This window comes from Crinia signifera, chromosome 5 (genome assembly GCF_055691185.1).
Source record: "Crinia signifera chromosome 5, ASM5569118v1, whole genome shotgun sequence".
In the NCBI taxonomy this organism is placed as follows: domain Eukaryota; kingdom Metazoa; phylum Chordata; class Amphibia; order Anura; family Myobatrachidae; genus Crinia; species Crinia signifera.
In genome coordinates, this window is record NC_139221.1 from 285569757 (window position 1) to 285583855 (window position 14099).

At 42.8% G+C, this 14099-nt stretch overlaps 1 protein-coding gene across 1 annotated transcript in view; it reads left to right on the forward strand.

Annotated features, from left to right (window-relative positions):
* SNX13 (sorting nexin 13) overlaps positions 1 to 14099 on the forward strand; it is a 125405-nt gene that overhangs the window by 30913 nt on the left and 80393 nt on the right. Inside the window, exon 2 of the mRNA XM_083189150.1 lies at positions 8548 to 8660. Within this exon, the coding sequence (XP_083045276.1) occupies positions 8548 to 8660 (113 nt within the window). The remainder of the gene's footprint in view (positions 1 to 8547; positions 8661 to 14099) is intronic.

The window sequence follows — 14099 nt, forward strand, 5'->3', positions numbered from 1 at the left end:
CCGATGTCTGTGTAATGACTGTCAGAATCCCCACTGTCGGGAGCTCACCCGGCACCCAGGGCTTCTAGCACATGTCAGTGCTGAAATACAGGCCACAATGTGCTATGAGTTTTGGAAGGTGCAGAGTGCTAGAATGAACACTATTAGTAAGCAGTGAGAACAAGAGGAAACTCAGAATTGTATTCCTAACTGTACCTGTGTGTTTGGTGTATTATGAAGCAAAACAATATTATAATATGGTTTTAGGAAACGCTCCGTTTCCATCACTAATATGGCGGTATTTAATGCCGTCATAGAGGGTGTTTATGCGGTGAAAGTGGCTTATTTTTGCCCTATTCTATGTTCTTGGGGAATCCTTGCCGTCCGAGGACGGTGAGGATTCCTGCTAATGCAGCGAGCCTTCTGCATATATAGCGGCAGCCCTTGCTGTTTTGACGACCGCACTCACTGAAGAGACCCAGCAAGGTGGAACCGGCAAGTGCAGGGGGGGGGGGTGGGCAGTTGAATACTGATCCGCGAGCTATGACTGAGAGCTATCGACACTGCTCACCATCATTGAATATACCCCATGTGTAGACACACCACGGGAGGAATTGTGGACATAGGTACATGATGTCATCCCCATATCCTGACTGCAGTTGCCCTTGTCCATCTCCTAGGACAGTGGTTCCCAACCCTGGTCCTCAAGTACCCCCAACAGTGCACGTTTTCCAGGTCACACGGCAGGTGCACTCATTATTCAGGCACATTTGAAAAGATCCACAGGTGGAGCTAATTATAGCACTTGTGATTCTGTGTGGAGACCTGCAAAACCTGCACTGTTTGGGGTACTTGAGGACCAGGGTTGGGAAACACTGTCCTAGGATGAGGATAAAGGCAGTTTGGTTCCAGGTCCCATGATGTATACAAACCTCTGTATTGCCACGGGAGATCCCAGTGACGCCATTATATCATGTCACTTGGCGTCCTGGTGCCAGGCATCTCTGAATCAGCCGCCCAGTGCAGGACATTGCTATGGGATCTATGCTGACATGGATCTAATAATAACTGCTCCTAGTGAATTACTTTAGAGAAGTAACACCAGTGATCTTAAAGGGGATAATCCGCCTTAAACTATAAATGGCTTTAGACAAATGTATGGCAAGATCTCTGAGCATTTGCTGATTGCTGCCCAGTGCGTATCATATGGTGGCAGACTGATCTGCTAGTTTGCTTTCCAAGAGGTATCGCCACAGAAAAGACGCCTTCTAGTTGAAACGAAATCCGTGTCCAGAGTTTCCTGAATGAAACCTGATTTGTAATAACTGAACGCCACTCGTTCTTATTCACGGTCTACTAATGACTGTAAGTGTGGCTCTTTAGCACTATTTTAGACATCACAAAACATGATCTAGCAGATACTGTATTTCTGCACAAAAAAAATAAATAACCCAAAATGAGTAACTTTTCCAGCGGCACAGATTACTGTGTACTTTACATGCACATGGCTTTTTTCTGCACAGTATTCAGTCGGGATACGGTCGTATTGTCGACCCGACTTAGGTCGACAGGGTTCTAGGGCAACATGGATAAAGGTCGACAAATGGGTTAGGTCGACAGTTCGCAAGGTCGACATTGGCTTTTCACTGTTTTTTGAGCCGACATGTGCCGTCAGGCGGTATTTCATGCCCTACCATCCACTAGGGTGTGGTGGTAGAATAAAATAGTGTGCCGAGTGCAGCGAGGCACCGCGCCCGAAGCATAGCGAGCGGCTGCGGTTGACTTCCAACTGTGTCCATGTCGACTGTGTCCAAATTCGGGTAAAAAAACTGTGAAAAAACCCATGACGACCTTGCGACCTGTCGACCTAACCCATATCGACCTAACGCTTTTGTCGACCTTGTCCCATGTTGACCTAGACACCTGTTGACCTTCACCCATGTCGACCTAGTTGTCTATCGACCCAACAGTGTCGACCTAAGTCGGGTCGACAATACGATCCACACCCATTCAGTCCCGGTAGCCAGATATAATGTGTGTAGCTGTTCTGTTCCGTGTCCCTTCTCTGTATACCTTGCTCTTTGTATGACATCCCTTGATTTAAGAAAAGAGTAGGGAGTAAGAAGAATCATATTATTGGTTCTCTCATCAATTTCCGCTTGATTCCAACCAGAAACCTGGTGGCGCTAACTCACCTAAAATCGGTGAGGGACATTCACATAAAGGTTTCTTTATTAGTTATACTCCTGTACAAATGGACACTGAACTTGGCTTCTATAGAAAGACACTTGCCAAGATTTTCAGTCACGCATTCCTCAAAATGTTTCTTTGTATGTGTACTCTCCGCTCATGGTCTCCAAATATCACAAACAATTCTTCAATAAAGCAGCTTTATTCCATAAAACATAATACTACAGGGTACATATCTGCAACATTAGCTTTTCTTTTATTTAACTCGTAAATGGGCATCACCTTCATAGTAAAGTTTAAAACTGTTGCAAGTATTTTTTTTTTTTTTTTTATATATTGGCATGTCATGATGTACCTGGTGTATCTGCAGGGACTAAGAAGCCCACATTAAGCACCTTCAGACCCCAAAATCCTGCTTTGGTGCCTCATTAGTCACAAACATCTGTTGCCTAATTGCTAAAGTTGCCTAATTCAATTGTCTGACATGAAATATCGCTGCCATTTATAAAAACACCATTAGGTAATTGTCCAAAGGGTTAAATGTGTACACTTTTTTAAAATTTATTTTAAAACCAATACAATTGCAAGCACTATAGATGCCCAGACATGGTGCAATTTGAATTTTTCAGTTCAAATTGCATTGCACCGTGTTTATGTTGCCTTGCAATGCAATGCTCGCTCCTGTGTACTACATTTTGCCTTGCAATATGGATGTGCAGGCAGGCATTTATGAACTAGACCGCATGTACCCTGTAATTGACTATTGTAGTGTATTCAAAAATCAGGTGTAGCTCACATCTTCTATGGAGAATGAGATTCCCCATCTGTTATCATGGCTCCTGTGTATTACTATTTCATGATATAGAAGACATCCAATCATGTGAAAGAATATGATCTGGTAAGATGATGTAAACTTGTATATGATGTATTTGCAGCACATCCTAAGGGGGTATTCAATTAAGTCAGATAAAAAAATATTTTTTTTTTACCGTTTTTAGGTTGAATTTATATTTAACCCATTCAAAGTATCGATTTTTCGACTAGTTGTAAAAACGGCACGGTCCCAAAAAAAATCAGGGAAATATTCACTGCTCCACATTTTTTCATTGAAATTCTGTGTGTTTTTGTGTGTATTTTTAATCCTTTTTCGCTGATGCTAATTCGATATAAAAAAAAAAAAGAATTGGCATTGGTGAAAAAAGATTAAAAACCCGGCGAAAGCCCCCGCAATTGAATACTAAAGTCTTTTTTTTTTTTTTTTTTTTTTGGCTACAGGAAAACAACAGACTTAATTGAATACCCCCCTTAGGCAAAGTTGACTGCAATGACTCTCCAAAGTCACAGCTGTAAATGGTGTTCTGTTTTAAATAAAATAAACAATTTAATTAAAGCTGCATTGGCAAAGTTGCAACAGTTAAGAGACCTGTTTGCCCAGGTACTGCCAGGCACACATCACAAACACTTATGTCCATGCTTGAAACATTTTAGTATCTTGTTTATTAACCCTTTTGAGTGCCATGTGAATTTGTCAAAATTGTTGTGAACATTGCCAAACAAACATTTGTGTTCATCATATTGACCTGTAATGTTTACCTTTTTATATAGAAAATAGAACCTTTTTTTTTTTACACAACATTTTTTATTTGAATTTATATAACAAATGTGAGTGACTCATTTTTAGCTGATATTTTGCAAATCTCTCAGATGTTGGCACTCAAAGGGTTAAACATTCAATTGCTATTATCCCTCAATACAGTAGGACTTGAAAACCTTTCTAATGCAACAGGTAAAAGCCTACTTTCCGTGTATATACCTTTTTTTCTTAAACAAATATATGTGCATTTTCAACCCAGGTACTTCACCACAATTCTCAATTTCTCTTGGATCTTGCAGTCCAATTAGAGTGAGATTATACACAGTTTTCGACCATTAGAAAGTAATTAAGATGACAATAAGTTGTACTGCCAGACAGTGTGCCATTTGTTACGCATTTATTAGATATGTGCTTATGATAACCAATATGGTTAATTGAAGACGTGCTTAGTCTGAAATAATCCTTTACAGGAATACGCTGATATTACAGCCATATTGAACAGAGGCATTTAGCCCATTTTCAGACCCAGATATCATATTTTCACGATCTTTTCTCAATTTTTTTCTATTCATGTTATCTGTATGTCCTCGTCTCATGTTCGTCTCTTGATCCATTAACAGGATCAATTTTAGTATTAATAAAGTTGATATTTTAGACTGATACGTTTATATTATAGAAGGCAGTGCCCCACCCGGGAGTTTCTTTCCTGATATTCTCCCTTGAATATCAACCCGTTTCCAATTGTACTTACCATACTCCCCGGGAGCACCTCCACAACGAGATTATAACATAATTTACTCACTCACATGTTGACTGGAGTTTAACCTTCTTACCTGCTAGCAAATTAGTCCTGTGCACCTGGCCCCCATCCCCTCCCCCTTTCCCCATTTTTACAAATATATGTGCGCAAGCAACAAAAAAAAACAATGTATCATTGTTAATATGTTGTGTAAACTAGGAGCTGGAATGTGATTAAGCATTTCTCGGTAAAGTATGCTGCAATACAGTGTTTTTAAAAATAAATGATGATTGTCTTGTGCAGAAAAGCTATTCTCAATGCACGAATAAATATCTTGTGTACGTCCTAAAGTTCGTGAATGCTTTACTTTCAGATATCCTTAGGCTGGTTTCACACACTCTGGCTCCTGCCGGACGGCGAAATCCCGCACGGCTTAAAAGCCGTGCCGTCCCTGCAGTGTGTAATGGACTGCTATGTGTCCATTCACACAGGACGGTCAGGGCACGGGTGCCGGGTAGCAGCCGGATCTTACCACTGCAGTGTCTGGCTGCCGTGCCGTGGCCATCCCGTACTCACAGGTCAGTGTGTGCTGAGGGCGATGGGGGCCTTTCACACACACCGGTCATTTGGTGTCCGGTTTTAGCTCTCCACCGCCACCAAACTGACGTCACTTCAGTTTCTACCCTCAAATTTACACAGCACTGGCTCACGGAGCCGGTGCATGCGAAAGAGACAACTGTCAGGCAAAAAGCCGGACAAAGTGTGTCCGGCTTTTTGCCGTCCGGTCAAAACCGGAGTGTGTGAAACTAGCCTTAAGGTCCATGGACACTGGGCGACTGATAGCGTTCATCACTGTGGGGAAAGCCGCTCAGTGCATACACACTGAGCGACTTTCCACCTGCCCGGCGCCGATGGAGGGGGGGGGGGGCAGCATTGCACAGCGAAGCGCTATGCAAAGCCATCTTGAAAGCCACTCATCTGCTGGTATGACCAGCAGATGAATGGCTTTCCCGGCGATGTTGCAGGAGCGTACAGCAGCGCTCATCGCCGGGGCATACACACTGGGCGGCTTTGAGCTGAAAGCCGCTCAAACCTGCTGTTTTGAGCGACTTTTAGCTCAGTCGCCCAGTGTGTATGGGCCTTTAGTCGTAACAAAATGCGATTTCGAAAAAAAACCATTAGGCAGCCCTAATGTTCTTCTAAATTAGCATTCTTGAATTCTAATGAATACGTTTAATGAGTTTGGTTTAGCTGCAAAGGCTGTAACATTTATAATTGGTGTGATCTTTGTGTAGGCCTAATTGATAGCAAATGTAAAACATTGATTTGAGGGTGTAACTTCTGAAGTGCAATTAGTTACATTTCGTTGCATCAAATGTCTCCTGAAATTCTGTAATCAGAAGAATCAAGCCGTATTTAGGAGATATAAGATATAATTGCCCAAGCTCTAGGACAGAGGCATGTTGGGATACTTATAGGGTCACTGAACACACATAGCTTGGCCTTTGTATATTTTTTACGATTGAAGTATACTTTTACTTATCCACAGGAGATATTAGAGACCATGGACAGAATGATTAGATAAGCATTATTTATTCTTTTACTGTATGTACATAACAAATAAATGTAAAATATAAATAAATGAATGTGTTTTTGTGTACCAATCATACTCCTTTCACATTGCACTTAATTACCCGGTTCATGCCGGTTTCTTGCCGGTTTGACCTGGTATTTGGTGCGATGTGAAAAGGGTTACTGTGTCTCGCAAACCTTTAGACAAACCGCAATATTAACCGGTAAAAAGAAGTTTTTTTACCGGTTTGTTGCCATGTTGCTTTGCGGTGTGAACGGTTTCATCTGGTCGAGTGACCTGTTACCTGTTCACACCAATGGAAAAGGCAACGCTTGGAGCAGCGCCAGCTCTAAGCGCTGCCTCCTCCCCCACCCCCGATGACACTCCGCCGCTCTGCCACGCCCCCGGATGTCGTCACCAAACCGACAGTATTGACAGTTCGCTGAGAAGGTCTGAACAGACCAAAATGCAGGGAACACACCGGGACTACACCGGTTCAAAGTCCCGGTGCAACCCTGCATTTACGGTCTGAAAGCGGTATCAGTCATACCATTAAAACCCCATTGTGCCTCCAAGCCCGTTCTGAGCCTTTGAAGCATGGACTCCACAAGACCTAGGAATGTGTACTGTGCTATCCGGCACCTAGATTTTGGCAACAAATCCTTTAAGTCCTTTAAGATTAGTGGTGGGACTTCTATGGGTTTTCTGACTCATCCCACAGATGATCAATTGAATTGAGATCTGGGGGAAGAGAGCAAATCTTGAGCTCATTGTTATGTTCTTACCATTCCTGAACAAAGGGTGCAGTGTGGCTATACGCATTACCGACTGAAAGAGGTCACTGTCGTCAGGGATTACTGTTACTATGAAGGTATCCGGACTGACTCATGATAGACAGTCATATGGTCGACCACTAATGGTCAACAGTCAAAAGGTCAACAGGGTTTAAAGGTGGACACACAATAGGTCGACAGGGTCTAAAGGTCGACCTCGAAAAGGTGGACATGCATTTATTTTACTAAATTTTCAGCCGACATGTGCCGACAGGTGGTATTTCATGCCCTACCATCCACTAGGGTGTGGCGGGAGAATAAAATAGTGTGCTGAGCGCAGCGGTACACTTACAGTGTCCATGTCAACCTATGTCGACATAGACACCCTAAAAACTTTAAAAACTCATGTCGACCTTTAGACCCTGTCGACCTTGTGACTGTCTACCATGTCTATAGTTTTATACCATTACCGCTATGAAGGGGTGTACTTTGACTGCAACAGGCTTAGGTAGGTAGTGTATGACAGGATCCATCAACTGCATCCAATACTGGGCCTTCTTCCCATAATGTGTCCTGGTGCGTCTTCTGCAGATAAATGAGGCACATGCACCCAGCCTTCCATGTGATAGAAAAGAACATTTGATTCATAATTCAAGGCTGCATTCTTCCATTTCTCATCTATCCAGTTTGAGCTTTCGGCACTGGACAGGGGTTTGCATGGGCAGTCTCAATCATACACCTAAAGCTGCGAAGCACTATTTGTGTTCTGACACCTTTCCAGCATAGCCAGCATTAGCTTCATCAGCAATATGTGCTACAGTAGCTATTCTATGGATAGAACCAGACGGTCTAGCCTCTGATCCGCACGCACATCAGTGAGCCTTGGTGACTCTGTCATCGGTTAGACGATTGTCTTCATTGGATCATGTTTGCTAGGTACTACCTACTGCACCGCACAAGACCTGCCATTTTGGAAATGCCTTGACCCAGTTATCTACCCATCACATTCTGACCCTTGACAAAGTTGCTCAGATCTTGACAGTGCCCATTTTTTCTGATTTTAACACAGTATCTTCAAGAACTGAGTGTTCGCTCGCTGCCTAATGTATCCCACCTGTTCACAGGTGCCATGGTAACAAGATAATCAATGTTATCCGCATCACATGTCAGTACTTTTAATGTTATGGCTGTGTGTGTATTTGTTGACTGAGGGGTAGATTTATTAAGCCTGGTGAAGTGATAAATCGTCTGTTTTTTTTATCACCGGCCAATCAGCTCCTACCTGGGAAGTTACAGGCTTGGTTTGAAACATGACAGGTAGGAGCTGATTGGCCGGTGATAAAAACCAGACACTTTATCACTTCACCGAGCTTAATAAATCTGCCCCTTAATGATTAGCTTTTTTACTCCATGAAAATGTATTTAGAAAGCAATATGAGGTTTGCTGGGGCTGATCGTTTTGTTGAATACAACGTTCTATCTCAATGCTGTAATATGTCTGGTGATCTGTAGTACAAGTTTGTCCCCAACCCCTCGAAGACAGAGGTTATTTGCCATTCCCGTGTTGTCTCTTACTGTGCTGGTGTACACAATATTCTGTGGCGTCTGCTCAGCAGAACACATTCACTAAACATACCAGATTGTTTATTTGTTGCATACAATTGTGTTAAGGCTAATTCTCTATATCCTTTCTCTCCAGGCCAGCCTTTCCATATGGGGATGGGGAAGTCTTGGTGGCGTTCTCTTCCTGATCACGTTTGGACCTTTCGCTATAATTTATTTAGCCTTTTACATCCTCTGCTTTGTGGGTGGGTAAGTACTGTAATGTGCACGTGCAAGCAGATAAAGATGAACATGAATGCCTGTCTGTGGAAGCCTGTACACACGGTGACTCTTGCTGGTTACATGTATTGTACCATGGTTATGTGTGAGCTGTACATATGCATCATTTTATTTACTCAACAGTTTGCTAAAAATTCACAGTTTAAAGGACTGGCCAACACAAAGTATATTTGTCACATTGATTTCTTTATTTAGAGAGGGGATTTGCATGTTCTCTGTATTGTCTGGTAATTGTAGCTACAAGGAGCACCGTACAACTGAAGTCTCATACACACTACTCAAACTTTTTAAAAAGTGATTGCCCCCAAGGGCCTTTGTGAGTGTTATATTTAAAAAAAAAAAAAAAAAAGGTACTTGTTTCCTAGCACGGCGCCCAAGATTTTCATCTTATGGCATCTTATGCCATCGCATCGCATGCCATATAGCCGCATGCGATGCGATACTATTTTAAATGTATAAGCACCCTAATGGGTGCTTACAATGTTAAATGCACCCCCACGCCACCCCCACTATCAACGCCAACCCGAAGCGTGGCGAGCGCAGCGAGCCCTCGAGGGGCGGCGGTACGCGTCCTCCGGCCTTTTCATACCCCCACTATCCACGTCGGTGTGGAGTTGATCTTAGATAGTATGGCGGACGCGTATTACTTTACATATATTCCGCGTCCCCTCGTGGGGCTCGCTGCGCTCACCACACTATCTAGAATGAACTACACGCCAACGTGGATAGTGGGGGTATGAAAAGGTCAGAGGACGCGTAACGCCGCCGCCCAGCGCGGGCTCGCTGCGCTCGCCACGCTTTGGGTTGGCGTTGACAATGGGGGGGGCATTTAACATTGTAAGGACCCATCAGGGTGATTGTACAATAAAAGATCATATACCATCGCATTGTATGACATATGATGCGATACGATATTTTATTGTACAATATTGCGTCGCATCACATCACATTGTATACCATATTTAGTCTTATGGTATACGATGCAATGGGCGCCGTGCTAGGAAACAAGTACCAAAAAAAAAAAAACGGGTAGCGTATATGCCCCTGGCTGAACATGCAGGTCAATTTTGTCCATGAAGCCAATGACCCGCAAGTTCGGCAAGGTCCCAGTGACGTCAATGAGTTAACGATATCGTCCAACCGAGGAACCGCCGATATCATCAGCATAATCAGCCATCCCACGGGTCATCTATGTATGGGGCTTAACTCCCACCAAAGTGTTCTTCTCCTGTGCTTTTATCTAATACACTACTGGGTCTATTCAATAGCAGGGAATAGCTATTCTAATTGGCACCCTGCTATCTCCGACTAGTGAATTTCCTACAAAACTGAGGTGGCGGCGCGGTTGTGTGCCCTAGCACGGAGCAAACAGCATCACGGGAGGCACTTAAGTTGGAAAATTTCGGTACACGGTGCGTTTTTTAGCTGCGAATTGGTGCCACTTCAATGCACAGCACATCACACAGCACAGCAAGTCTGTGCAGCTCATGCCTTTAGTACTAGATTGCATCGTATCTAGTACAAAACAACGGTGCTGTAGCACATTGTATGCTTTTTGTACTAGATACAATGCAATCTAGTAGTAAAAGCACGGAGTTCATCGCACTGTGTATGGCCACCTTAAACATTCTCTCACTTAGCAGCGCGTTGATTAGAATAGCTTTGGCGGTCTCCCAGCGATAATCACAGTGCACAAAATTGAATCGACCCCTACATACAGCAAATCCACTATTATAATAAACACTGTTAGGGATATTTTTTCTTTTACCCTAATTGCTTACCAGGTGGAATACACTGGATTATGCTCTCACTTTAACACACACACACACACACACACACACACACACACACACACACACACACACACACACACACACACTGTGTGATTTAGTTGCTTCGCCAGCGGTGCAAATTAATGGATGCCCAATGGAGAAACTCTGTTTTTGTTGCCGTCAATTCTGCATGCAGCCTCCTGTGATGGTGAGATCCCGGCTGTTGGTTTTTCGGCATCAGGATCCTGATATATTCAGAGTTCTGTCGCCGGTATTGTGGGGGGCAGCCCGGATATTGGCGTCTGTATACTGAACATCGGCATTATGACCGCCGGGATGTTACCTGCATCCCTTCCTGACAATAACTCGCAGACCCTTTTTCATTTGGGTATAGCAGAGATGGAAATGACAGCTATTTTCTTTAAAGTGAAAGAGTTAGATCACTACTGGGCTCATTTGGAAACAGGGTTTTTGCACACTCCTCCTTTCCCTGTTTCATGGAATTTTTTTTTTTTTCAGATTGGTAATGTATTACTGAAAAGAGACAAAATGTACAAAGGAATTGTTTCAAACCTATTACTTGCTGCTTAGTGCTTTAGCGAGGCTAATTACGTAAATAGGAAAAGGGCTGTGAGCAGTCTTACCCATAGCCATTTCTGTTACGCTGTTTACTCTAATTAAGAGGCATAGCTGTATCTCCAGCCTACATAATTGTAGACCATAAAGCTTCATTTATACAGCACTGAAGTCTCATGATTATCTTTGACTAATCTCATGTGGCTTTTTGATTACTTTTTTTTTACTACTTAGCCTTTTGCCATTTGAGTGGTCATCATGTAATGTTCTGTTATCTTAACCGTTTGCTGTTCTGCTTCCTGTCTCTTGTAAAATATAGTTGCCCATTTTTTGGGCAACCATAAGAGTACCTCCGTGTAGCCTGCAGGCATCGCTCTCTATATAATTGCCCATATACAGCAGTGGTCATTTGTACAACGGCGGCGCAGCTATGTTATCAAGTGGTTCTCCCCAACCACATTGAACGACGTCAAGTCAACATATGCTCCCGAATTAAGATACAACCAGTATCGTCCTTTGAAAGTACACAATAGTGTAGTAAATTTCCAAATCCAGTTTGATTGTTTCCAATTTCCCTAAAAAAAATTAGCAAAAGAAAACGTGTATAAGGTGACGGCAAATTAAGATGATGCCAAAGTGTCTGTCTGAAATATGCCTCGGTTATAACTGTGGTCAGTCTAGGGGTGGGGGGGGGATTATTTAGCATAAAAAATGTAACAGCTTTAAAAAACAGCCTAGCCAAGCTTTTTAGCAGTTTTTGCTGTAGGCTATTCAGTCACTGTTAGTTTTTTGCACCCTTAAACTGCTCACGTCGTGAAAACAGGGTACTTATTCAGGATTTATTTTCAGTGCCTGCTGAGCCGATTTGGTTCCCTGATAAGACCAAGTGGTTGGCTACATTTGGGGCTTATTAGATAGCCCTGGGGTGTCAATTAGCCTGTGGGAAAATTTCCCCAGCTTATTGAATTCCCCAAGTGAGACCAGTTTGACCTTGAGAGCCCCCGGCGGTTTCCCGGGAGGCTCAAATGCGATCTGGCACTTGATGTGCCATTTTTACATGCAATAAAACGCACGCGATTTATTGCTTGTAATTCTCCCTGGGTGCTGCTGCGGGGGATGGGCAGCAAGGTCCGGCCAGCTAATGATGGTGGCGGGGGGCTGGCAGCTTGTAGTGGCAGGCAGTGGGGTCTGTCAGAGCAGCAGTGGCTGGGAGCTTGTAGCCGCATTTTGGGGGAGGAGGGGTGGGATGTGGCTGCTGCATATTTTGAAATTACTGGCCAGACGTTGATTGACTAAGAGATTTCTCTCAGCCCATCAGATGGGAGGCCGCTGATTGCCTGAGAGAATTCTCTCAGCCAATCAACCGGACATTGATTGGCTGAGAGAATTCTCTCAGCGGATCAGGTCTGATGCGCATGAGGCCTGAGGGGACCTCAAACTGAGCCGATTTGGGCCAATTACATGGCCTGGTTTGTCTGAATCGTCCCAAATCACCCCCAATCGGCTCAGTGTATGGGCGTCTTAAGTCTTGATCTATACTTTCCCTTCAGCACTAGTTAAAAATTAGTATTTATTGGAAAAAACTTTGATATTAGTACACATTGGGGAGTATTCTGGTTGGTTTGAAGAAGCAAACTCCTTGTTTAATAGACAGTCATGTGCACTGCAGGTGGGGCAGATGTAATATGTGCAGAGAGAGTTAGATTTGGGTGAGGTGTGTTCAAACTGAAATCTAAATTCCAATGTAAGAATAAAGCAACCAGTATTTACTCTGCACGGAAACAAAATAACTCACCCAAATGTAACTCTCTCTGCACATGTTACATCTGCCCCACCTGCAGTGCACATGGTTTTGTCCATTAAAAATGGAGTTTTGTTTTTCCAACCAACCAGAGTCACCCCCATTGGTCCTAGAAAATTGCTGTCATTTTTCACAGTTCTTCTTTCTGCTTTGTATCTGTCGTTTTTTAATGTTGTCAGTAATTCTGGTTATCTTGCTTTGTGGGTTTTCTCTGTTTCCGTTACCCATAGTCACTATCTCTGCTACAGTAGCTTGTGTTCTCCAGATTGCCAACAACTAGGTCAGGGGTGGCCAAACCAATCCTCGAGATCTACCAACTGTCCATGTATTTCAGATCACCTAGCTGGTGCACAGGTGTAGTCATTACTAACTGTCACATTTTCAAACATGTGCTGCATTCATTCCTACTATAGATCCACAGGTTGCCTGAACACATGAATTGTTGGTAGAGCTTGAGGACCGGTTTGTGACTGCCTATCCTACAGTAGCCTGTATTCACCATGATAACGGTTTTGTAGTCCGTTCTATCCCCATTTGGTGGGTTTGACATTTGCCAACAAGTATTACATCTCACAAAATCTAATGAAACTGCTTCAGAATTGTTACTTCTATTGTTTTTTTTTTATTTTCTTAACAATGAGGTTAAAATTAGATTATTTATATTAGAATAATATGTTGGTAGGACAATGTGATATGTATTTCGCTATATAGAAGGAAACCAATTACAGTATATGAATTGAGTAGTTCTTAACTAATTCTGTAAGAGGATAACATATGTAGTTACCTTGAGTAGTATTGGCTGGTGCTATGAATGGCACATTAAACCACCATTAATTTAGCTCTTTAACAATCGCGAGGTACTGTATAATCATCATACGTAAATTTGTCTCTGTAGAATATCAAATATGTTTCTACCAGACTTGTTCATTTATTATACTATGTCCCTCATAATAAACTGAGAAACGTATTACTTTTAATAGTGATGATGACTATGCTATTTAAGATCACTGTTTGTTTAAATAATATGGTTTCTAATTTGTATTAACTTTAGGATAGGGGTGGCCCACGCATCATCCTCGAACAATCAACCAGTCAATCAACCAATTACGTGAACATTCAGCAGCAGTCAGCAGTAACCAATAAGAGTCAGAATGATTTTTATTGGCTGCTGCTAGCGGAACAGTGCATCCTCACTAGCCAATAAGAACTTGGATCATCCTTATTGGCTAACTGCTTCAATCACTGCTAGTTAAAGCCGCA